General features: G+C 47.8%; 1 protein-coding gene across 1 annotated transcript in view; it reads left to right on the top strand.

The window, feature by feature from the left end:
* LOC119975614 overlaps nucleotides 1–23,674 on the top strand; it is a gene marked incomplete at its 5' end in the record, with an annotated part of 85,953 nt that overhangs the window by 26,541 nt on the left and 35,738 nt on the right. Inside the window, 1 exon segment of the mRNA XM_038815404.1 lies at nucleotides 14,752–14,853. Coding sequence (XP_038671332.1) covers nucleotides 14,752–14,853 — 102 coding nt within the window.

Genomic DNA, 23,674 nt, shown 5'->3' with positions numbered 1-23,674 from the left:
CGACTTGGGTCACTGTCTGTGTGGAGTCTGCACATCCTCCCCGTGACTGCGTGGGTTTCCTCCGGGTACTCCGGTTTCCTCCCACAGTCCAAAGATGTGCAGGTTGGGTGGATTGGCCATGACAAATTGTCCAAAATTCTATGATTAACCTAGGACAAAAGTTCGGCGCAACATCGTGGGCCGAAGGGCCTGTTCTGTGCTGTATTTCTCTATCTCTATCTATCTATCTTAACTTCCGAAAGAAAATGTTATTTCAGAACATTTTAAAATCAGGAGATTTGGGCGCTATTTAATGCGCAAAAAACAAAGTTCCATTTTAAGCTTGTATAGCAGGGTGTTTCTCGGTGTCTGCAGTGCTAAAAATGACCCAGCTATCTAACATGAGTCTGCTGTTTATTTTGGCCTTGGTTGGAAATGCCCCATCACGGCTGCACTTGCCTAATTTCCTACACTGACGAGCTCAGCTCACTAGTGCAGGAAGATTACTCACGGATCGGGGTGCCGTTTGTAAATACTGCCCTGGTCCTTCGACCCCCGCTCCTCCACCATGCCCTTCGGAACCCCCACTGCTACTATTTGCCTCTTAAGGCATCCTCAACCCCCTCCCCCCCTCTTCACCCCACCTCTTTACGGCAGGGCACCCTGTGCCTGATCCCTGGCGTGGGCAACCATGCACCTTGGCACTGTCAGCTTGACACCTTGGCAGTGCCCCTGCCATCCTCCCACTGCCACCCAGACACCCTGGTAGGACACTGCCAGGCTGCCTGGGTGGCAATGCCAAGGTGCCAGGTTGGCAGAGCTGCCTGGGTGCCAATGGGAGTGCCAGGTTACTACCCTGCCTGACTACTCAGGGGTCTTCAATGCCCCCCCCCCCGAGGTGCCGTCATGCATGTTCCATGTTTGTGCTAAACGGCACCATGGCGAGGTCTTCCAGGGGAGGCCTAGTTCGCAGGCCTTGGGAGAATCTAGCATACATATTTAAATGAGCAGGATGGATCTTGCCCAACCAGAGTGAGATCCAGATTGCAACGTCTCGCGAGATCTAACGAGAATTGTAAATCTTGAGAGATTTACGCCCTCGTCGCGTCACCGAATCAGGTGCAATGAAGCCATTAGATCACGCCCACAATATAAAACATTTTAACCTTATAAAATAAAGATTTAGACAAAGAGAACAGTCATGCCCTGTGCTTTTGAACTGGTAACAATGTCTTGTACCAAGGTGCAAGTTATTGGTGGCATTTTCAAAGGGGTTAACACACAGCCCAAATATATCCACCTACTGCTATTTTTGTGACATCAATGAAGTGCATTGCTGCCGGTTAATCTGTGCAGCAGTACGATAAATATTCTCTATCCTTGCTTCCATAATTCAGATATTCTCAGAATTCCATTTTCGTCTTTTGGTTTTCCTATATGAATGTGTAGATAATTATGGAGAGGGCAGTTTTCCAAAAATGACAAAAAATGGTATGGAATTAATTAAGTTTTTAGTTTATCACACAAATAATTAGACACCAAAATAATGGACAATGTCAATGTTCAAATTCCAAAAGTTGCCTTTTAATTCACAGATCACCTCACGGCATTACTTCGGTGATCCACAATATATAACAGCAACTTTTCAAACCCAATATCACAGTAGAGACCTAAATCCATCTGATGGAGGAGATTTCATGAAACAGCAGGCTATTTTTCTGTGAAGCTGACCAGAAAAATGACATGTTCCATCCAGCCAGGACTTATAAAAAAGCACTTTTACCATGTGTTTCATGGGAGATAAATTGCCACTGCACTTAAGCAATCTGTCATAAGAAAAATTTCAGAAAGACAGGTAATTCCATGTGTGTGGATATTTGCATTTCAGGCCCAATTCAATTTCTCCCCCCATACTGTGGAGATGCCGATGTTGGACTGGGGTAAGCACAGTAAGAAGTCTTACAACACCAGGTTAAAGTCCAACAGGTTTGTTTCAAACACAAGCTTTCGAAGCGCAGCTCCTTTCTCAGGTGAATGGAGAGGTATGTTCCAGAAACATTTATATAGACAAAGCCAGAGATGCTGGACAATGCTTCGAATGCGAGCATTTGCAGGTAATCAAATCATTACAGATCCAGGGAGAGGGATAATCACAGGTTAAAGAGGTGTGAATTGTCTCAAACCAGAACAGTTGGTAGGATTTTGCAAATCCAGGCCAGATGGTGGGGGGTGGATGTAATGCGACATGAATCCAAGATCCCGGTTGAGGCCCCACTCATGCATGCGGAACTTAGCTATAAGTTTTTGCTCGGCAATTCTGCTTGAATGTCCATCACATTACAAGCCATGGGGTTTTTTTTCTCATCACAGAATCACACCTTTTTTTACAGGGCAGATGGTGGCTTCTTGGTCCATCATGGCACATGGGCTCTCCAAATAATTAATTCACCGAGTGCTCTTTCCCCACCTTCGACCCATCATGTTGCACATTTCTCCTTTTTAGATAACGGTTTTGAATGCCTTCATTGAACCTGCCTCCACCGCACACTCATGCAATGCATGCAAGACCTTAACCATTTGCATGTTATTCTTGCTTTTTTGCCAAATACTTTAAATCTGTGTCCTTCTGTTCTCGAACCTTCATACAATCATATGAATTAGGAGGAGGAGTAGACCACTTGGCTCCTCCATTCAATGAGATCGTGGCCGATCTGATTGCAACCTCAACCCCACATTACTGACTACCCCACATAACCTTTCACCCCCTTGTTAACCAAAAAATGGTAAAAGTGCTTTTTTATAAGTCCTGGCTGGATGGAACATGTCATTTTCCCATAACAGCCTCCCCGAACAGGCGCCGGAATGTGGCGACTAGGGGCTTTTCACAGTAACTTCATTTGAAGCCTACTCGTGACAATAAGTGATTTTCATTTTCACAGTATCTCGCTCTGCCTTAAAATTTTCAAAGGTTTTGCTTCCACTGCCTTTTGAGGAAGAGAGTTGAGAGTTGGAGAGACTTACAACCCTTTGAGAGAAAACATTTCTCATCATCTCAGTCTTAAATGAGTGATCCCTTATTTTGAAACAGTGACCCCCTAGATCCCTAGTTCTAGATTCTCTGACAAGAGGAAACATAGGGCAGGATTCTCTGATCCCGCGATGCCATTCTGTTATGGGCCAGGGTTTAGAGACCCCCAAAGTACATCATGGAGTTCACCTGACCCACAACTTTTACTAGATTGTGGTATGGGGAGCATACAGCCCACTCTACAGGTATGGTACAGCAGAAATGGAAAAGTATTTTTTAAAGCAAAACAATGTTTATTCTATGAACATAAGTTAACGTTTTTAAAACATACAGTGAACATTTAGCAACCATTAATTCAAATACAACCCCCAAAGAATACAACACTAAGTAATCCTTACTTTCCTTTTAACATCCATAAGACATAAAAAAATTGTCTTTCAACAAAAGCACATCAGGTTTAAATTCACTACTGAAAACTGTTACAACTCTGAATTCACCAAATGATCAAGAGATAGTCTTTAAATGGCAGAGAGAACATTTCACCTTCTCTGGCTGACTGCAGCTCCAGCACTAAGACACAACCAAGAAAATACAGACGCACCAAAGTTTTTTTCAAAGTGAAACTAAAAAGCAGAGCCAGAGCTCAACTCCATCCACACTCTGACATCACTGCAGTAACTTTAGCAGACTACCATTTCTTAAAGTGACATTCTCATTCCACCTCCCCCCAAGAAAAAATAAACCATCAACTTCAAGATGGTTTCATTTTTCACCTTTTCACTATCCTTTAAGAAATGCACACAGTAAATATACCTTTTCATTTAAAAAAAAAACAGAACACGCAAACAGGTATAATAAGAGAGTCCTTTTTTTGTTCTTCTTCAACTGTAATCCCTCTGGATTGACAGCCTCTTTGAACAAGGTCTCTGCACAATGCATCCATTTCTCTACGCCTCGTCATGTCTCTTTAAAGTCAAATACTTCAGTTCAATCTGATCACAGAGTCCCTTGTAATTCTCTAACACAGGAGCATTAGTTATCACAGCTTTCAGGCAGTCAAATGAATGTTGAAACTCTACTGTCCACTGAATTCTTCAACGTTTCTTCAGCAAGTCCATCAGTGGAACAACCACGCTACAAAACCTTTGCACAAATATTTGATCAAATCCACTCATGCCAAGAAATCGCATTATTTCCCATTGTCTTGAGGGTATCGGAAACTCCTCAATAACTGTTGGTTTCACATCCCGTGTGACCATTCAACCCTTTCCGATTGTATGGCCAAGGAAAGTGTCTTGGGCTTTTCCAAATTCACTTTTGGCTAGGTTTATCATCAAACCCGCCTCCTGAAGTTGATCGGCTAACTCCATCAGATGTTTTAAATGTTCTGTCCATGTCTGGCTGAAAATTACCAGATCGTCGATGTATACCGCACAATTGGATAATCCTGAAACTACTTTGTTAGTTGACTGTTGAAATATGGCTGGGGCGTTTTTCATGCCAAATGGCATAACTTTGAATTGGTATATACCATCTGGAGACACAAAAGCTGAAATCGCCTTTGCCCTTTCTGATAAAGGTACCTGTCAGTAACCTTTAAGTAAATCCAATTTGGAAATAAAGCCAATTGTCCCACTTTCTCAATGTGATCCTCCAAATGTGGGATAGGATAAGAGTCCATTCTTGTAACTTCATTAACCTTTCTACAGTCCACACACAACTGTTGGGTACCATCTGGTTTAGGTACCATCACTATGGATGAGCTCCATTGGCTGCAACCCACTTCAATTGTGCGATTTTAAAGCATAATCTCAATCTCTTTGTTAACCTGTGCCAATTTTAAAGGGTTAAGTCTGTATGGATGTTGTTTGATTGGAACATTGTATAACCATTTTAGTACTTCCTAATTTATCTCTACAACCTTGCCCATGTGATATCAATAACTCTTTCAGCTCAGTCCGTTTGTCCTCTGGAAGTTAACTCAACAATTTATCCCAATTTTTAAGAACATCCTTGTTTTCCAATCTAATTTGAGGTATGTCAAAGTCACAGTCATCTGGAATTGGTTTGTCACTTTGAGTTAGAATCATTAAAATCTCCTCCTTTTTCTCTCTTTCCCTTTCAAAGTACCTTTTAAGCATATTCAAATGACACACTCGGTGAGTCTTCCTTCTATCTGGCGTTTTTATCTGGCGTTTTTACCACATAATTCACCTCACAGTTTCCTTTCAATCTGATAAAGTCCACAAAACCTTGCTTTTAAAGGTTCACCTACTTCTGATAACAATACTAAAACTTTATCTCCACTGGCAAAACTATGAACTTTGGATTTCTTGTCCGCTATCCGTTTCATCATATTTTGTGAAACTTTTAAATGTTGTCTAGCCAATTCACCTGCTCTATTTAATCGTTCCCTAAAATTTGAAATGTAATCCAATAATGTAATTTCTGATTTCTCACTCACCAATTTTTCCTTAATCAATTTAAGTGGTCCTCTTACCTCATGACGAAAAATTTGTTCAAAAGGACTGAATTTGGTTGACTCATGAGGTGCATCCCTAATTCCAGCAGTACAAATGGAATTCCTTTATCCCAATCCTCTGGATAAGCATGACAATAATCCCTCAACATTGTCTTTAATGTCTGATGCCACCTTTCCAATGCTCCCTCCGATTCTGGATGGTATGCAGTTGATTTAAATTGTTTTATTCCTAAATTATCCATAACCTCGTTGAAGAACCTTGAGGTAAAATTTGATCCTTGAGTCGATTGTATTTCTATGGGTAGTCCATATCTAGTAAAGAATTTAAGTAACTTCTCCACAATCATTTTAACTGTAATATTATGTACTGGAATGGCCTCTGGAAATGCAGTAGACACATCCTTTATAGTCAAAAGATATTGATTCCCACTTTTTCTTTTAGAAACCAGACCTACGCAATCAATTAGGACCCTTGTAAAAAGTTCCTCAAATGCTGGGATGGGTATTAAGAGTGCTGGTTTTATTATTGCTTGAGGTTTTCCTATAACTTGACATGTGTGACATGATTGACATAATTACATCTTTAAGTAGTCCAGGCCAATAAAAATGTTTTTGAATTTTAGGTTGACTTTTCCTTACTCCCAAATGACCTACCACTGGTACCTCATGTACAACTTGCAACACCTCCTTTCTATACCCTACTGGCAATACTTGTGATGAACTTCTGCCCAATTCTCATCCGCCTGCATATGTAAAGGTCCCCATTTTCTCATCAAGACATCACTTTTATGGTAATAACACTCTGGTATACACGCAGATTCCTCTTCCGTGTATGCTTTCTGATACATCAATTTTATTACTATATAATTCTGTTGTAACTCTGCCAATTTTCCTGAACTAAAAATATCCGCCTCATCCTCCACCTTTTCTTACTCTTTTTCAACCATCTGATCAAAAATCGTTTCTGATAATTGCACTTCCACTTCATTTTCACTCTTTGATTTCTCCTCTTTTCTTAACCTGTGACTTTGCGACCTTGTTACTATGCAATATGGAAAAATCCCAGGATATGTGTCCTTCAACACTTCAGTTGTCTGATTTTCCAATGGCTTATCAACCACAGTAGGCATCACTCCCACCTGCGACCCAGCTATATCATTACCCAAGATAGTTTCTCTATTACTATTACCACTTCACCACTGTTCACTGGATGTTCCAACCTTACCTTATATAATGGAACTCTACTCCTCTCACTGTGAATGCCACATATTACCACCTTTTCTGGGAACATTCTTCCCAAATGACATAACTCCTCATCTCTTGCCATGAATGATTGACTAGCTCACGTATCTCTTAAAATTGTGACTTCTTTACCTGCTCCACCTGATACACATGAGCAAACTTTACCCACACAAGTAAATTCTTTAAAGAGATCTCACGCCGTTTTATAAATCACGTCTTGATCAGGTGGCACAATCTTTTGCACCTCCTTCGCTTCACTTGTGCTTTCCTTGGCCACTAAGAAACCCCACTATCTTATCCTGTTTTACCATATTGGCCTTCCCAGTGCTTTTCTTCAACCACCAACACTGTGACTTTACATGGCCTAGTTTATTACGATGAAAATATTTGAAACTTTTCATTTCTTTTCCAACCCCCTGGATTTCTTTTTTAATCTGAGGTACACTTTCCTCATTATCTCCCATCAGATCACCTTTGCCTCTACCACTTGAGTGTTTCTCATGTCCCCAATTTCTATCCCTCACAGGCTGAAACTGATGTTGTAAACCAACTTTGATTTATGAACTAATTCATAATCATCTGCCATTTCTGCTGCTAATCTATCAGTTTTAACCCTCTGCTCTTCCACATGAGTTCTCACTACATCAGGAATTGAATTTTTAAACTCCTCCAAAAGTATAATTTCTCTGCGAGCTTCATACGTTTGGTCTATTTTCAAATCCCTTATCCACCTATCAAAATTACTCTGTTTGTTCATATGCACCTAAGATGGATTTTTTCACCTCCTCATACGTCCCAGAAACCTCCTCATACATCCCAGATACCTCCTCCAGTAGTGATGCAAACACTTCACTAGCCCTACCTAACAACTTTGTTTGAATCAGTAATACCCACATGTCCTGTGGCCATTTCATTTGTTTAGCCACCTTCTCAAATGAAATGAAAAAAAAAAGGCTTCTACCTCCTTCTCGTCAAACTTTGGCAATGCTTGGACATATTTAAATAGATTCCCACCAACCTTCAACTTTGATGCTCTTTCTCTTTATCCTCATCACTATCCTCAAACTGTATATTTCCCTTTAAATCCGCCAATTTTAACTGTCTGTCATGTTTCATGGCCATTTTCCGAAGTTCAAACTCTCTCTCACTTTCTTTTTCCTCTCTCTCTTTCACATTCAAGCTGCCTTAATTCTTTCTCGTCTGTAATTTGTAACTGATTTTATGCCTTTCCAATGAGTCAGACTGTATCTCAGGCAATTTTAAATGCTTAGCCACCGCCATAATTACCTCATCTTTTTGCATTTTGTCAGGTAATGTTAACTGCAATTTTTTTGCCAAATCAAACAGTCTGTTTTTAGTCTCTGGCCGTAAGGCACTGCATGTGACCGTCTTCAGCCCCAAAAACCTCCGAGCCTTTGAAAGATCCATTGTCCACAACACACTTCCCACTTATACTGAAATACCACACCTGAAAAGCAACCACAATATGCTCACCCCTCACTGTCTTTAAGTTCACTAAGCCAATCCAATAGATAGACATTTATCGCCCTTAAGCCCCCAATTTGTTATGGGCCAGGGTTTAGAGAACCCCAAAGTGTATCATGGAGTTCACCTGTCTCACAACTTTTACTAGATTGTGGTATGGGGAGCACACAGCCCACTCTACAGGTGTGGTACAGCAGAAATCGAAAAGTATATTTTAAAGCAAAACAATGTTTATTCTATGAATTCAAGTTAACGTTTTAAAAACATACAGTGAACATCTTACCAGCCATTAATTCAAATACAACCTCCAAAGCATACAAGACTAAGTAATCCTTACTTTCCTTCTAACATCCATAAGATCTAAAAAGGAACCTTTTAACAGAAACACATCAGGTTTAAATTCACTGCTGAGAACAGTTATCACTCTGGATTCACCAAATGATCAAGAGATAGTCTTTACATGGCAGAGAGAACATTACACCTTCCCTGGTTGACTGCAGCTCCAACATTGAGATGAAACCAAAAAAACACAGACACAGCCAGTCGGGGGCCGTGTCAATTCTCCCACGTAATGGGCCGAGTGCTCGACCGAGTCCCGTCGGCATCATTCTCGTGTGGTCCTACCCGTCAGGACCTTTGCGTTCTGGCTGTGGGGGGGGGGGGTGGCCTGGTGGGGAGGAGGGGGTAATCCAGTTCCGGGGAGGGGGGGTGAGTGGGGGGCCTGCACGATGGCCTGGCCCACACTCGGGGCCTACCAATCGGTGTGCAGGCTATTCTTGTGGGGACCTACGTTCGTCCGTGTCAGGTCCCTGTAGGTCTCCGCCATGTTGCGTCGGGGCCGGTTCGGAGATGGCAACCCACGCGCATGCACAAAATCGCGCTGGCCATGGTGTGCATGCGTGAACTCGCGCCAGCCGTGGCACGCATGCGTGAACATAAGTTTTTTTTTGTTTTTCCTGCCAAAATGGATTATTTCACATTTGCCCTTATCATACGCCACTTGCCATATTTTTGCCCACTAACTTATCTATATCTCTTTGTCGTCTTCTTAAGTCCTCTTCACAATTTATTTTCCTTTATCTTTGTGTGATCACCTACACTATGATCTTTAATTTTCTGAAATAACCTCTGGTGTGGCATCTCATCGAATGCCTTCTGTAAATCTAAAATCCACTGGTTCTCCTTTAGCCACAGGACATGTTACTCCTTCAAAGAACTCCAATAAATTGGTTCAGTATCATTTTCCTTTCTCAAAAGCATGTTCATTCTGTCTGTTTGCCTTGAATTTTTCCCAAGTGTCCTGCTACAGGATCTTTAATAATGGCTTCCAATATGTATTCTATGACAGATGTCAGATGAGCTGGCCTGTTAGTTTCCTGTTTTCTGTCCTTCTCCCTTTTTGAATAAATTTTCTATCTTCCATCTTCCAATCTAATGGAACTTTTCCCAAACCGCATTAATTTTGAAAAATCTAAATAAATGCATCAATGATCTCATTAGCCACTTCCTTTAAAACCTTAAGGAGAAGTCTATCCAGATCCAGGAATTTCTCAGGCCCCAGACCCAATAATTTGTTCAGTACCACTCCCCTGATGAATAGTGATATTCCCTGAGTTCCTCCATCCCTTCGATTTCCTGATTTACAGCTTTTTATGGAACATGACACATGTCCTCTTTCGGTAAAATTGATGTAAAGTACCTGTTTAATCATCTGCCATAGATAGCCCTGCTTTCCATTATCAATTTCCTCGAAGCACCTTCTATTGGACCAATGCTCACTTTGTTAACTCTTCTCTTATTTAAATATCTTGAGAAACTCTTACTATCCATCTTTATTTACAAGATAACTTTCTCTCATTCTGGTTTTTTATCCTTATCAATCTTTTTGTCATTCATTGATGTTCTTTATGTTGTTTCCAATTTTCTGACCTGCCACTCATCTCTGTGTAAATGCATGCTTTTCCTTTAAGTTTAATATTGTTTTTAACTTTTACAGTTAATCATGGGCGACAGACACTCTGCCTGGAATTTTTATTTCTTGTTTCTATTTTGTGCATTCAGAAATATCCCTTTAAACGTTTGCCACTGAAACTGCACAAATCTATCCTTTAGCACATTTGCCAGCTCACTCTATCTAACACCACTTTCATGCCCTCATAATTGCCCTCATTTAAGTTTAAAATATTGGTCTTGGACCCACTCTTCTCTCCCTCAAACTGAATGTAAAATTCAATCATGTTATGGGGCGGGATTCTCCGACCCCCTGCCGGGTCAGTGAATCGCCGGGGGCCGGCGTGAATCCCGTCTCCGCCGTCTCCCGAAGTCTCCAGCACCAGAGATTCGGCGGGGGCAGGAATCGCGCCGCGCTTTCGGCGCCCCCCCCCGGCGATTCTCCGGCCCGCGATGGGCCAAAGTCCCGCCGCTGCCATGCCGGTCCCGCCAACGCGACTCAAACCACCTATCTGATCAGCAGGACCAGACGGCGCGGGTGGGCTCCGGGGACCTGGGGTGGGGGGGGGCGAGGCGATCTGGCCCCGGGGGGGTGCCCCCACGTGGCCTGGTCCGCGATCAGGGCCCACCGATCGGCCGGCGGGCCTGTGCCGTGGGGGCACTCTTTTCCTTCGGCGTTTGCCATCGTCTTCACGATGTCGGACGCGGAGGTGACCCCCTCCCCCATGCATGCGTGGGGATGACGTCAGGAGTCGCTGATGCTCCGGCGCATGCGCAGACTTCCGACAGCCGGCCAAGTCCCTTCGGCCCCGGCTGGCGTGGCATCAAAGGCCGTTCCCACCGGCTGGCCAACCACTCCAGCGCGGGCCTAGCCCCCCAAGGTTAGGGCTTGGCTCCTAAAGGTGCAGAGACTTTGGAGTGGTTCACGCCACTCCATCACATTGGGACCCCCCCACCCCGCCGGGTAGGGGAGAATCCCGGCCACGATCTCTGTTACCCAGGGGTGCCTTCACTTAAAGATTGTCAATTAATCATCTCATTGCACAATACCAGGTCTAGTATAACTTGCCCTCTGGCTGGCTGCAGAATGTGCTGTTCTAAGAAACTATCCTGAAAACATTCCATGAGCTCTGCATCTACGCTGCCTTTGCTCATCTGTGGCAGGAATCTCCGACACCCCCACCGGGTCAAAAAATCGCTGGGGGGCAGCGTGAATCACGCCTCGCCGCTCCGACGCTGGCTGCCGAATTCTCCGGCGCTGGTTTTTCGGCGGGGGCAGGAATTGCGTTGCGCCATTCGGGGGCCGTTGGCAGTGGCCCTCCCCCGGTGATTCTCCGGCCCGCGATGGGCCAAGCGGCCGCCCGTTATCGGCCGGTCCTGTCGGGGTAAATCAAACCAGGTCCATACCGGCGGGATCTGGCTCTGCAGGTGGCCTGCAGAGTCCTCGGTGGGGCACGGGGGGATCTGGCCCCGGGGGGTGCCCCCACGGTGGCCTGGCCCGCGATCGGGGCCCACCGATCCGCAGGCGGGCCTGTGCCGTGGGGACACTCTTTCCCTCCGCGCCGGCTGCTGTCAACCTCCGCCATGGCCAGCGCAGAGAAGAACCCCCCTGCACATGCACTGGGATGACGCTAGTACATGCTGTGCATGCGCCAACTCGCGCTAGCCGGCGGAGGCCCTTCAGCTCCAGTAGGCGCGGCGCCAAGCCCTTCCATGCCGGCTGGTGCGGTGCCAGCCCCACCGGCGCTGGCCTAGCCCCTGAAGGTGAGGAGAATCCTGCCCCTGATATTTCAAATCTCTATGTAGATTAAAATCCTCCATGATTATTACTGACACCCATCATTTCCTCCTTACCATGTAATAAAAATTAGGGGCCTTTACACCAGTCCCACAAGTAATTTCTTCCCTTTATCATTCTCATCTCAACTCAAATTGCTTCTGAATCCTAGTTTTCTGAACTTAGTTCATCCGTCTCCAATGTATTAATACCATCATAAATGAACAGAACCACCTCTTCACTTTTTCTTCATTTCCTGTCCTTCTTAAGTGTCAAAAACACCTCAATATTCAGATCCAAATCTATATCAGGCTGTAACCATATTTAATCATACTTATTGGCATGTAACTACTGGCTAGAGGTGGGAAGCCACCAGCCGCCGATTTTGCAAGCGCTTCTATGTTGTGAGGAACCTTCCTTTCTATTCGGCAGCCGAGGGCCTCCAGCACCAGTGCTGCCCCGCTTCTTATGATGTGGCCAGCCTGGGAACGCCCATTGGGGAAGGCACTTAAACAGATTTTAAAAAAATTGGCAACTATTTTAACAAATATTTTAAAGTTATGTAGACTTTTTTAAACAGTTTTTGTTTGCTCTTTCTTTTAATCAGGTATTACTATTGTTGTTGATTCTTTTAAAGTAATTTTTAATTAGAATTTTTACGATTAAAGGTGATTATTATATGTGAACATAGGTTTGGTTATTTGTTTTAAATCTGTGAAACTATTTGCACTATATTATTACATAACTTTACGTATGGCATGTATAAAAATGTTAATATGTTTTCATTTAGATAATAGTCATAAAGTTTTAAAAGCACCCAAAGCTTTTTGCTGTCACTGCCCTTGTAACATCTTATTTTTTTGATCCCTGAAGTGCAGAAGAAAGCCATTCGGCCTATCAAGTCTGCACCGACACTCCAAAAGAGCACCCGACCCAGGCCCACGCCCCCAACCTATCCCCGTAACCCATATAACCTTTGGACACGAAGGGGCAATTCAGCACGGCTAATCTACGTAACCTGCACATCTTTGGCCTGTGGGAGGAAAAGGATGCACCCAAAGGAAATGGCAGTGGCACGGTGGCACAATGGTTAGCACTGCTGCCTCACAGCGCCAGGGACCTGGGTTCAATTCCGGCCTTGGGTGACTGTGTGGACTTTTTTCGGTCTCCTCGTGTCTGCGTGGGTTTCCTCCGGGTGTTCTAGTTTCCTCCCACGGGCCAACAATGAGCAGTGACCATGCTTATGTGTCCAAGGATGTATAGGTTAGGTTCAGGGGAATACGGCAGGGGAACAGGACCTAGGTAGGGTACTCTTTCAGAGGGTCGTGCGGACTTGATGTGCTGAATGGGTTTTTCTGCACTGTACGAATTCTATGGTTCTATTCCGTGGATTCCAGGAAACTCATGCAGATACGGGGAGAGTATACAAATACCACACAGTCACCCAAGGTCTGAATTGAACACGGGACCCTTGTTCTGTTTCAATGTTGGTGGTCTGGTTGAGCACTCCTGGAATCAGCCTTGGAATAGGCCTGATCGTTCCTCCACATGGATTCTTCCTTCTATCCTCTGGTACATCATGCCACTGGGCAGGCCTCTCTGGGTCGGGTCGCTGGGTGGGCCTCACTGGGTCGGGTCTCGTGGTTTGGGGCCGGGTCAGATTCTCCGGTGGCTGGATCGGGTGGTCTGGGGGCTGGCGTCAGTTCTCAGACTGGGTCAGGTTCTCCGAAGGCCAGGCCGGGTCCAACTTGAGGTTGGGGCTGGACTTCTGGTTTGGGCCTTTTCAACTTCCAAATTGGGGTGTTGGAGAAGTTCTGCCGGATGGGGTCGGGTCATCTGATCCAGTCCACAGTCCTCTGAGGATATTCAAACCTGCAAGAGAACATAAAATAGAAATGTTAGCGATGGTGTTAGTGTCAGAATTAAGTTTTAAGACATTAGTACGGTTACTGGAGATGTAAGAAGAGGATCTGTGAGAAAGATCTCACAGAAAGTCACCACGCTCGGGCTTCATCTTGCATTCAACTTCCACAACACATCACAAAGACATCCCATTGCTTCCTTGCTGAAGTGCAGTCTCCTGGCACACATCCACTCTGACATCATTTCATATGATGCTCTTTGCCTGTACCTTCTAAAGAGTGGGTAATTTATTTGCATCATCACCAGGCGGAGATGATGCCTAACTTTTCTCTCATGATCCCTGCATATACGTCAAAACCTCAAAAGAGGTTTAAGGAATTTAAGAACCCAAGTTGTAAGTGTTATCCCCCAGCGGAGGTGAAGCATGTCTACAGATTTTGAATCTGCATTGGACTCTGCAATACCTATCAGAGAGATAGTTCACATTAGCTTAGAGGAACTATAATGACATTTGCTTACAGGAGGCTTGCATATGTCAACTAAGGCATCGTTAATGTTCAAGCTTTTGAAGTGACCGCTAAGGCTTGTAAGGGTGAACATTACACTAGGAAGATTCTTAAACAACATACATTGCAAAATTCTAATTTACTCTCGCTCTGAATCAGTTGGGAGGACAGGCCTGCTAACGCAAGTATCCTTAAAGGAGTCAATAGCACTAGCATCCGCTCATATGCTTTGGATGTCAGAGTCCCAACTGCCAAAGCAAATCTTCTTTACCCAGCCCACGGAAGGATCCCGAACACTGGAGAACAAAGGAAGCTCTTCAAAGACACCTTGAAGACTTACCTCAAGAAATGGAACAGAGATGTCAATGCCTTGGAGACCTTTGCTCAGAAGAGACCTACTTGGAGTAAACTGTTGATTGAAGCATCTCAATTCTTCCAGAACACCCGACGGGAAGAGGAGGCCAGGAAAAGGAGCCTGAGAAAGGAATTCCTGCAACTTGGCATCCAAGAACCGATCCCACCTTTTGGAAACTTCTGCCAAGTAAGTGATTGAAGATGTGGCTCTAGAGTCAGGCTCATCAGCCACACAAGGACCCACAGAACCCATGACCAGTAACACTGAGTATTATAGGTGGACAATCATCGAGTAATCACCGCATTCTATCCATTGTAGTTCCTTTAATGGAATTAACATCCCAATGACAAAGCAAAGTTAAAAAACATAAAAATATATCTTCCTTTCATTTTATTTGCATTTTAAATATACTTATAAACGCTAAACACAAGTAACATAAAACATTTACCTATCAAAAAATTATCTCCCAATCTCTCATGCCTCTGCTAGACTGAAAAATTTCCATGTCAATAAAAAAGTGTAAAAACCCACCGAAAATCCGGGTAAGTGGCTCAAGTTAGAGTTTCACTTTTCATTCAGCAATGCAGGGCTTCGAGCAATCAAAAACAAAACGGCTGAGAGTTTAAACGCTTTGCGCTTCCTGCGCGCATGCCTGACCGGCCACATCTCCGGGTCATCACGCTGCGCATGTGCGTATGGACCAGCGACTTAAGTTGCAAATGATGCAGGAAGTTACGGGCCATTAAATTCCATTCACACTATTTATTAGCACTATCCGCAGTACTCCAGCTGAGGTCAAACTAGTGCCTCAGATAAGTTATAATAATAATAATCTTTATTGTCACAAGCAGGCGCACATCAGGGGCTGGTTTAGCACAGGGCTAAATAGCTGGCTTTTAAAGCAGACCAAGGCAGGCCAGCAACGCGGTTCAATTCCCGTACCAGCCTCCCTGGAGAGGCGCCATAATGTGGTGACTAGGGGCTTTTCATAATAACTTCATTTGAAGTCTACTTGTGACAATAAGCAATTTTCATTTCATTTCATTTCACATTAACAGTGCAACGAAGTTACTGTGAAAAGCCCCTAGTTCAACATAACATCCCTGCTCTTATACTCTAGGCACCTATTAATAAAGCCTGTGAGCTTTATTAACTTTTCTCTCAACCTGTCGTGCCACCTTCAATGGCTTATGCACACGTATACCAGTTTGCTCTGTCCAATTTTACATTGTCCCTCCAGGTTCTTACCAAAGTAAATCACTTCACTTTTCTCTGCATTGACCTTCCTCAGTCATGTGCATTCCACTAACTTGTCTATGTCCTTTTGATGCTCCACATGATCCTCGTCAGTTCATAATGATTCCAAGATTTGTATCATCTGCAAATTTTGGAACTGCCTTGTGTACCAGGGTCTGTGTCATTAATATATATCAGGAAGTGCAAAGGTCCCAGAACTGACACCTGGAGAACCCCACTACATTCTTTCAGCATGAAAAGCATGAATTATATATTATTCTCTTTCCTGCCAATCAGCCAATTTTGTATCCATGTTGCTGCTGTCCCTTTTGCAGCTATAACATTGATCACAAGTCTCTTATGTCCAGTGTTCTATAGGTCGGCAGGTTAGCCAGCTTGGCTTCATTCCGTTGACAATGAAAGGTTCTGGGGCGGGATTCTCCGTTACCCGATGCCTAAATCGGGAAATGCGGGGCTGGATTCTCCAATCGCCGGCGCCGAAATCGCGTTCGGCCATAGAATCAAAGTTACGACCGAATCTGGGGGCGGCGCGGCTTTCGCTATGGTCCGCCCCTTCCAAAGCGGCGTACTTTCCGAGTACGCCGGGCACCGTATCAGAAGCCTCAGGACGTTGCCTGAGGCCTACCATCTGATGCTCTGCCCCGACTGGCCGAGTTCCCGACGGTGCGGTCGCGTGCGGTCTCATCCGTCGGGAACTCGGCGTGGCGGCTGCGGACTAGGTCCAGCGTCGCCACAGTCGGGGTAGCGCCAATCCACCAGCAAAAGGGGGGGCACTATTTTGTGGGCCGGGATCGCAAGCGGCCTCTGCCATATAGCACGGCGCGGCCGCTGCAGGCCATACACATGCGGGGCCACGGTCCCAGTAATTCTCCAGAGCATATCGGCAGCCAGAGCCGGGTGCTCTATGCTGCCGACATGCTATCCCCCAGCCAAAAGGAGGATTGTGGCTATTTTATGCCATCTTATGGCATAAAACGTTTCCGTTCCCACGCTGGCATGGGGACATAGGGGGGATAGGTCGCTGACGTTGAAACCGCGTTCGGTGATGGGCCGGAGAATCCAAATTCTTGACAGAATCAGGACGGCACTGCTTCCGTGATGCTTCTCCCCCTCCACCTATCCACGGACTCAGGCTGCCCGATGTGCCGCCCCTGACCGGCCGGGTTCCCGACAGCGTACGACCTCATTGTTGAAGCTGCGGACTCAATCCAGCGCTGCCACAGTCAAGGGTGGGCTGATCCGCAGGCGAGGGGACATTATTCAGGGCTGGGGGCATTGTGGTGGGGTGGTCCAGGGCGCATGAGTCGGCCGAAGTGGGTGACCATGAAGCACGGCGCGGCTGCTGCAGGCCGCCGCCCTGTGCATGAACGGCCAAGGACACGGCAATTCTCCAGGCCATATCGGCAGCTAGAGTCGGGTGATCTAAGCTGCCTCCCTGCTAACCCCCACCAAAATGGGGAATCGGTGACCATTTTGCGGCAGTTTCACGCCACCATTCCCATGCCGGCATGGGGACATGAGCTGGATTCTCTGTTTGGGAGACTACATCCCTGTACTGGCGTGAAAACAGTGGTGTTTTACGCCAGGAAAACTGGTGCAAAAAGGCCATAAATTCCACGTTTTGCTTGGGCTCCAGATACGGCCTACAGCACCTCCGGGTTCGTGGCCGTGCATGGGCACGGCAGCAGCCTGCAGCGGCCGCCTGGTACTTCTTGGCAGAATCAGCCCGTGGACCCGGACGGCAAAAATAGTCTTCCCCTTCGCCGCTCGCAGGCCTCAGATCACCCGCCCACAGTGCCCCCAGCCCCGAATGAAACCCTGTCCCCCCCCCCCCCTCCCTCACCCCCCCCGCACGCGGATCGGCCCTCCCCTGAATGTGGCGGCGCCGGACTGAGTGTGTAAGCACACGTAACCCACGCCATCGGGAGCCCGGCCGGTCGGGGACGGCTATTGCCTGAGGCCGTGGATATGTTTTTAAGGGAAGGAGAATCCGAAAACCGGTGCCGCTCTCGATTTCGGAGTCAAAACGGATTCTCCTACCCATCGCCGAACGAGATTTTGGCGTCGGGGGTGGTCAATCAGCCCATAGTCTCCAAATCAGAGAATCCAGCCTATAGCCTCAGTATCGGAGAATCAAGCCCGTGATTTGGTGGAGAATAGCTACCGACGCCAAAATTGCAGCAGGTGCCGATTTGACACCAAATCGCTATTCTCTGTCCCCTCGAAAACAGCATCAAAGCATTTCACTCCGCACGTACAGTAAACAGCATTTTCATATTATTAGCGTGCCCGACCCGGTATTCTCCAGGGCCTCTGCGTTTCTCTGCGTCTGATGGGCCGAGTTCCCGACAGCGCGGTTCACTTTTGCGTTTAAAAATCGTGAAACCGGCGTAGCGGCTGCTGAGGGCGAGAGAGGGCGTACAGAAGGTGTCCAACATCGCCATAGTTTTCTCACACTTGTGCCGCTGGCCAGGGTGCTTCTGCCAGGGCTGGGGAGAGTAGTGGGGGGTGGCCAGGAGGTTGGCTGTGGGTTCAGGGTGGACAGAAACTGACCACCATTGCCGCAGCTGGCAAGGCAGCCATGCAACTGCGCACAGCGCCAACAGCCCACTTTGAACCTGGTGCCACGGGTCATATAGTTGTCCCCCCAGGGCATCCAGGAGGGTGCTCCCTGGGCCCAACTGACCCATCAGCTGCATGGGCACACTCCAGCACAACCAGTGCCATCTTTTTGGCTGGGATAAGTATGTGTGGGACTGTTACGTGTATATACGGCTACAGTCTGTCAGCCTCCTGAGTATTGATCATGGTCCCGGAGTGTCCCACACCATTTTTCAGTGGCACCAGTGCTAGCCCCTCAACGGTAGCAACGGTGCGGTGCCAGTTTTTCTGTCGTAAAAGTCCACGGATTCTCCGTTGGCAGCAACAGTCTCAGAAATGGAGAATCCAGCCCCTGATTGGATAAAGCATTTCACAGGGAATAGACTGACAGACAAGTGCAACCTGCCTGAAACTTAATTTACCCAAGCTAATGAAAAACATTGGGTGGGATTCTCCGTCCAGCGATGTCGGACCCATGAATCGTGATTGGGTAGAGACTCGGGCTGCACCCAAAAAATTGAAGTTAGCGCTGGGCGCTCAATTTAGCACCATGCACCAGTGCCTCGATGGCGGTGTGAACGAGTTCCATGCACTGCGCCACAGTAGACATGCAGAACATACAGTAGCATGCATTAACACATCATTAGCGGGCTTGACCCAGTAGTCTCTGGTCTCCTGCAATGCTCCACCTCTGCCAGGAAGAAGTGCCAGCAGCCCAGTTTACTTATGGTATTAAAAATTGAGGTACGGCACCATAGCTGGGAAATGAGTAAGAGGAGGTAAGAAAAGTTTCCAAAATAGCAACAGTGGGCTAATAGTTGTGCCGCTGAGTTGGGGGAGAAGGGAGGGGGTGTATGCCAGGGCCAAGGGGAGTAGCGTTTAATGGGGAGGGGGGGGGGTGACCGGGAGATGGGCCGTGGGTCAGGGTCTCCCCCAGGGACCGTGGTATCCGGGCATGGACCGGCATTGCCGCGGCCTGCAAACCAGCTAGCTGGCTGCGCACTCTGCCGACTGCCCACTGTGACCCGTAAATGTGCAGAGCGCCACCAGCCAGGGCCACCTTGTAGCCCGTTGGAGCTGGATGGGCACGCACGGAGGTACGCACCATGCTAACATGTGTGCCCTTTACCCCTGCAGACAATGGATTTCGGAGTTCAGCCATGGATGATTGGCATCTGCATGAATGCGGTGGACCTTGTGGACGCACTGAGGCTGCACAAATAGGAGATGCTCAGTGAGGATCCTGCAGAACAGGAGCCTGCTCCAGAGGAGCAAGGGTCAGCTGGTGGGGCTTTAGAACTGCCATCCAACAGGACAAGGAGGAGGTGGAAATGGGGTGTTGCAGCAGGTCTCTTGTACATCGGCAGCGCCTGTCATTTGAGGACCTGTTGGACCGAGTGTGTCGCCAAAGACTGTGGCTGAACAGGGGAACCATGCGACATCTCTGCCGGATTTTGCCACACATGGAACCACGGAGATATGGTGGATGACGCCCTTTCCCAGTGGCCTTCAAGGTTATGGTCGCCCTGAATGTCAATGCTAAGGGGTCCTTCCAGCTGTCGAGCGAGGACCTGTCTGGGATCTCACAGAGCTCGGTGCACAGGTGCATCCGTAACATCACAGATGTCTTATATGTCTGAGCAGCAGACTATATAAACTTCAATGTGGTCCAAACACATCAGGTTGCCCAGCAACGGGATCCGCCGCCATCGCAGGCACACCCCCTGACCAGGGCGTGGATCGATGGGACGCATGTCCACCTGTGGGCACCGGCTCATGTGGGGATGCCTTTTATCATTAGGACGGGCTCCCACTCCATGAATGTGCAGGTGGTGTGTGACCCCCCTCTGCACATCATGCACATCTGCGCATGATACCCAGGCAGCGTGCATGCATCATTCATCCAAACGCACACGATCGGTGCCCAACACCTTCAAGGCACTCCCTCGGATGAGGGATTGGCTCTTGGGCGACAAGGGTTATCCGTTGCGGTCGTGGATAATGACGCGTGTCCGCAGGCCACAGACCGGCGTGAAGAACCGTGGGTTACGACGGCGCCCTTGCAGCAACCAGGAGTGTAATTAAGTACTGCATCAGTGTCCTAATGATGCAGCACAGGTGCCTGGCCCGCTCTGGTTGAACCCTCCAATATATCCATAGGACGGTCTCCCACATCGTGCTGGCCTGCTGTGTCCTCCACAATAGGGGGTAGAGGAGGAGAATGAACACAAGGCTGTCATAATATACACAAGTATATGATGGTGCACAGACAGGCATTGATTGACACACAGGATGACCAATGAACACACAGAACACAGCAGCCAATCACCAGACAGGACACGGCCACTAAAAGCCAGAGGGCACTAGTATTCCCGCTCTTGGGCTGCAGCCTCTGAGACAGTCAGAGCCTGTGAGCCACAACTAGAACATCCACCATGTGGTAGTAAGATAGTCTGGTCAGGTCAGCCTCAGGTCTCCAGTCAACTCAGCATAGTGTCAACCCACAGTTAAAGTATGTATGGTAGTTAAGAGTTCAATAAAATAGAGTTGCATTTCTTCAAGTGTTCGAAACCTGTCTCTCTCACTGCTACAGTAAACACAGTCCTCGCAGACCCAGCTTACCCAACACATCAGAGGCCTTGTCTGATGAGGAGTATTCGGAGGAGCAAAGCATTGGCAAAGGCAGGCACAGGAAGCCGCACAACGTCTGTGCCAGGGTTGCCGCGTATGGGACACCCTAATCACCTCCAGGTTCGCCGGCTAGGCAGCCTGGCCACTGGCAACTCAACTCTCCCGTGCCACCCTAACATGTCACCCCACCATGGCCACCCACACCTCCCTGTACTCCATTCCCACGCACCCCAGAACCTGCACCCACCACTGAGTTTCCCACCAGCTTCACCATAGGGTGTTGACCCTGGGTGGCAGTACCAGCATGTCTGGCCCATGGGTTGGGGAATGATGAAAACCCGCAGTGCGATAAGCTCTGGTGCTCCACATCATTTGACAAAGCCTGACTTCTGCCCCGGTGTCACATTCCACTGCCCGCCCAAGTGATCCCTGCATGTGTGCTGGCCATTCCATCACATCGGCCCACAGACCCTCGGGGGAGGCGGGGTGAGAATGGGTTCCGAGGTTGGGGTGTGCTAAGTGTTGATTTGTCACACACTACATGGCGCCCCTACATCTCTGCCCCAGTCCCCTGCCACCTCCATGGCGAAGTCGGGGGAAACGTTGGACTGTCCAGGGGGCCCTGCTCCGTGCCTTCCTCCAACACCCACACCCCATGCCACCAGCCCCCCCACACCACGCAAACCCCACAACCCCCCACCACCCTCCCGTCCACCACACTATTTTCATCTGCCCAGCCCATCCCTCACACCAGTCAGAGGACCAAGGCAGTTCGGAATGTTGGTGAACAGGTGTTTAATGTGATATTTAAGGAGATTGTGCCCTAGCCCTAATGCTAAGCTGTGTGCTTAAGCCGTGCCAACCTAACTGTCCTGATACTCCTTTTAGCTGGTTCCCCAGACAGTACATCAGATGTGGAAGTGGCCTGATGAGTACCCACTCTGTGACCTGGGTCCCCTTTGGTGGCCATCCTCTGAAGCGACCAGGCCTGGATATGCCCTGCAGTCTTCTGAAGGTCACAGGTGCCACCCTGTTCTTCCCGCTGCCCATTGGATGTGCCAGGGACAGGTAGGGGGGATTCAGAGGTGCTGCGGTGTTCCAGTACTTCCCCCTGAGGGAGTCACCGGAACAGGCCCCAGCACTTCAGTGCCCGATGGTCCCTAGGTTATACCTTGGGATGGGGGATGCTGCCGGAGTGCGCATGGGGCTCCGTCACATGGCACTGCCAGTTCTGAAGTCCTACTTTCGTCTCGACAATAAAACACAGGGACTGTGCCACATCCCTCTGGGAGTGTGCCACATTCCACTGGGACCATGTCATGTCCTTCTGTGACTGGTTCATGTCAGTCAGCGTCAGGCCAATGTTCTCGACCCCGGAACAATGGCTCGTTGCGACTGGGCCAGGCTCTGGAGCGTCGCAGCAATGTCCACGGGGCCCTGGTACATGGCTGCCCATGACATGGCCGCTCTGTCCTGTGCCTCAGCCACCGGCTGCAGGCACATCCAGGCCATAGACATTCTGACCAATGACTGATACCCTCACACCCAAGGTTTCCACCGCAGGCGCCACTCGTTCGGTTTTGGACTGGGTAGCATGCATTGTCGACAGCATCTCCTTCTCCTGCAGGTGATTGGTCTCCTCCAACTGCGCCTGCACGCACTGGATGGTTAATAATGTGTCTTCCTTGTGTCACCAGCTCTGCATTTCCAGCATTGCTGGGACAACACATTCCAGAAGCATGAGACCAGTCTGGACGGCAGTTAGGCCCTGGGGTCAGGCAGCCCCCTTGGGGGGTTCCTACCACCAACTGATGTACCGCGTGCAGCATGTGCGCACCACATAGTGCCCCAGGAGCTTTTTCACTAAAATGACCCACCGAGGTGAGTGTTTCTGGCATGGTGGAGGGGGCTGGTGATAGCAGTGATGAGAAGTCGGTATTGTCCCCGGACTGGTGCTCTGGGTCTTGTGGGATTGCGGCTGGGGCGAGGGACTGTGGATGGTCCCATCACATCGGATGGTGACCCTTCAAGACATACACAAACCTTGGCACAGCCCTTCGGGCCTCTGCTGAGTGGCGGGAGATTGTGACAGGGAGCACTAGGTATCGCTGTACATGGATGACCTGTTGCAGTTTGTGTCGTACCCACTGGAGAGTATGGGTAAAATCATGGGTTGGAGAGGTTTGTGCCCTTTTTGGGCTACAATTTAATGTAGAGAAAAGTGAGGTGAATGCTGCAGGGCAGGGGAGGGAACTAGATGCTCTGCCATTTAAGGTGGCAAGGGAGCAGTTTTGGTATCTGGGGGTACAGGTAATACATGAGTGGGCAACAATGCGTAGGTGGAACCTGACAGGATTGGTGGAGGAGGTCAAGGGGATCTTAAGAGATGGGATACGCTGTGGTTGACATTGGCGGGGAGGGTGCAGGGGTGAAGATGAACGTGCTGCTAAGGTTTCTGTTTGTGTTTCCGATTCTTCTCCCCAAAGCCTTTTTCCGGAAGGTGGATGGGCTAATCTCG

Source organism: Scyliorhinus canicula, chromosome 13 (genome assembly GCF_902713615.1).
Source record: "Scyliorhinus canicula chromosome 13, sScyCan1.1, whole genome shotgun sequence".
Classification (NCBI taxonomy): Eukaryota; Metazoa; Chordata; class Chondrichthyes; order Carcharhiniformes; family Scyliorhinidae; genus Scyliorhinus; species Scyliorhinus canicula.
Note: the sequence above shows the minus strand (reverse complement) of the source record. Positions and strands in the feature narration are given on the sequence as shown.